The 1,682-nt window shown below is 51.7% G+C and overlaps 1 protein-coding gene across 1 annotated transcript in view; it reads left to right on the top strand.

The window, feature by feature from the left end:
• Positions 1–1,438, top strand: part of Fam53a (family with sequence similarity 53 member A) — a 35,019-nt gene extending 33,581 nt beyond the window's left edge. The window contains exon 7 of the mRNA XM_031342677.1: positions 1,352–1,438. Within this exon, the coding sequence (XP_031198537.1) occupies positions 1,352–1,438 (87 nt within the window). The remainder of the gene's footprint in view (positions 1–1,351) is intronic.
• Positions 1,439–1,682: the final 244 nt, after the last annotated feature.

Here is a 1,682-nt window from a genome sequence, read left to right as displayed (position 1 = left end):
GATTTGAACTCAGGACCTCTGGAAGAGGAGTCAGTGCTCTTAACCACTGAGCCATCTCTCCAGCCCCGGAACTCTTCCTTTTAGCAGTTTATTTCAGGAATCTTTTAACAATGTTTCTCCCTCCTGCTTCTCCCTCCTGCTCCTCCTGCCTGCTTCTCCTACTTCTGCTGCTCCAGCCTCTCTCGAGCCCTTACTTAAGCTCCCGCCTTCCTGCCTCTGGGGAGCTGTTACTTAAGCTCCGCCTTCCGGACCACCCTCGGCTGTTGAGTACTCCCAAGCTTAGCCAATCCCAATGGGCCACGTGGCAAAAGCGGATAGGTCACCAGATGCAGAAGCAACCAATGGCAGCAAGCTTAGCCAAATGAGGGCTTGCTTATGAGACCGCTTGCTCTTGGAATGGCTCTCCACACCTCAGAGCTACTGTCTGGAATCCCTTGGGGAGGCCGATTCCCAGCATCCTCAGAGCTACTGTCCGGAATCCCTTGGGGAGGCCGATTTCCTAGCATCCTCAGAGCTACTGTCTGGTAACTGTCCTAGCATCCTCAGAGCTACTGTCTGGTAACTGTCCTAGCATCCTCAGAGCTACTGTCTGGAATCCCTTGGGGAGGCCGATTTCCAGCATCATCAGAGCTACTGTCTGGTAACTGTCCTGCTGATTTAGGTACACAGTTCAGTGACATCAAGACAGTTACATGACATCCATCTCCAGAACTTCCCATATTTTTCTTATTTTTTAAAGTTATCATTACTTATTTGATGTATATGTGTGCTTTGCCTACATGCCTGTCTGCACAACATGTGTGTGCCTGGTGTCCTTGGAGGTCACAAGAGGGTCTCCTGGGACTGGAGTTAGAGAAGGTTGTTAGCTACCATGTAGGTTGCTAGGAACTGAACTCAGGTCCTACTTCAAGAGCAGCCAGTGAGTGCTCTTAACCTCTGAGCCGTCTCTCCAGCCTCTGAACCTTTTATATCTTGAAGCTAAATCCCTTTTCTCCATTTGTCACCCTAGTGTCACCCCATTTCCTAGTCCACCTCTGTCCCCAGACGATGGCATTGTGTGGGTTTTGTCTGTGACCTATATGATATCCCAGGGATTTGTGTGTTAGAGTCTGTTAGACTTACTGTTTTCGAGGACAGACTAGATGGGAGGCCTGAAGCCTGCTTATCCTCGAACTCTGCTGGACTAGATATTGGCTCTCACTGCTGTGAGAACAGAGACTTATCCTGGCAGCCTGCTATGCCCAGCCTGCTATAGACCCTGGTACCTGCTCAGGCTCCCAGCTTCTGCTGCTTGGCTGGCTCCTACCTCTTGAGTGCCATTTTCACAGGGGGTATCCTCTCATGGGCCCAGACCTCCTGCCTGTCCACGTGGGGCTCAGGTGGAACAAGTCCTGCTGGTGTGGATCCCAATTATAATGTGGCTCTCACCAAGGCCTGACAGGCACAGACACCTCTATAGGCTCACCAGAAGACCTGGTCTCAGGTATCCATGTGCCCTACACTATCACCTGGCTGGTCCCTGGGCACTGGATGCTACTCTTGACTTGTGGGGGAGGCATCTGAGGAGGCATGTTCTGCTCAGGTAGAACAGATGGTGGTGTGAAGGCTCTGGGAAGAGACAAGTTTGGGGTGTTGCCTGCAGCAAGGGGACCTGGACTTCAGAGGGGATAACAGGATTGGGG

Source organism: Mastomys coucha, unplaced genomic scaffold, assembly GCF_008632895.1.
Source record: "Mastomys coucha isolate ucsf_1 unplaced genomic scaffold, UCSF_Mcou_1 pScaffold22, whole genome shotgun sequence".
Taxonomy (NCBI): domain Eukaryota; kingdom Metazoa; phylum Chordata; class Mammalia; order Rodentia; family Muridae; genus Mastomys; species Mastomys coucha.
The sequence above is the reverse complement of the archived record's forward strand: the minus strand, read 5'-3'. Positions and strand labels throughout refer to the sequence as shown.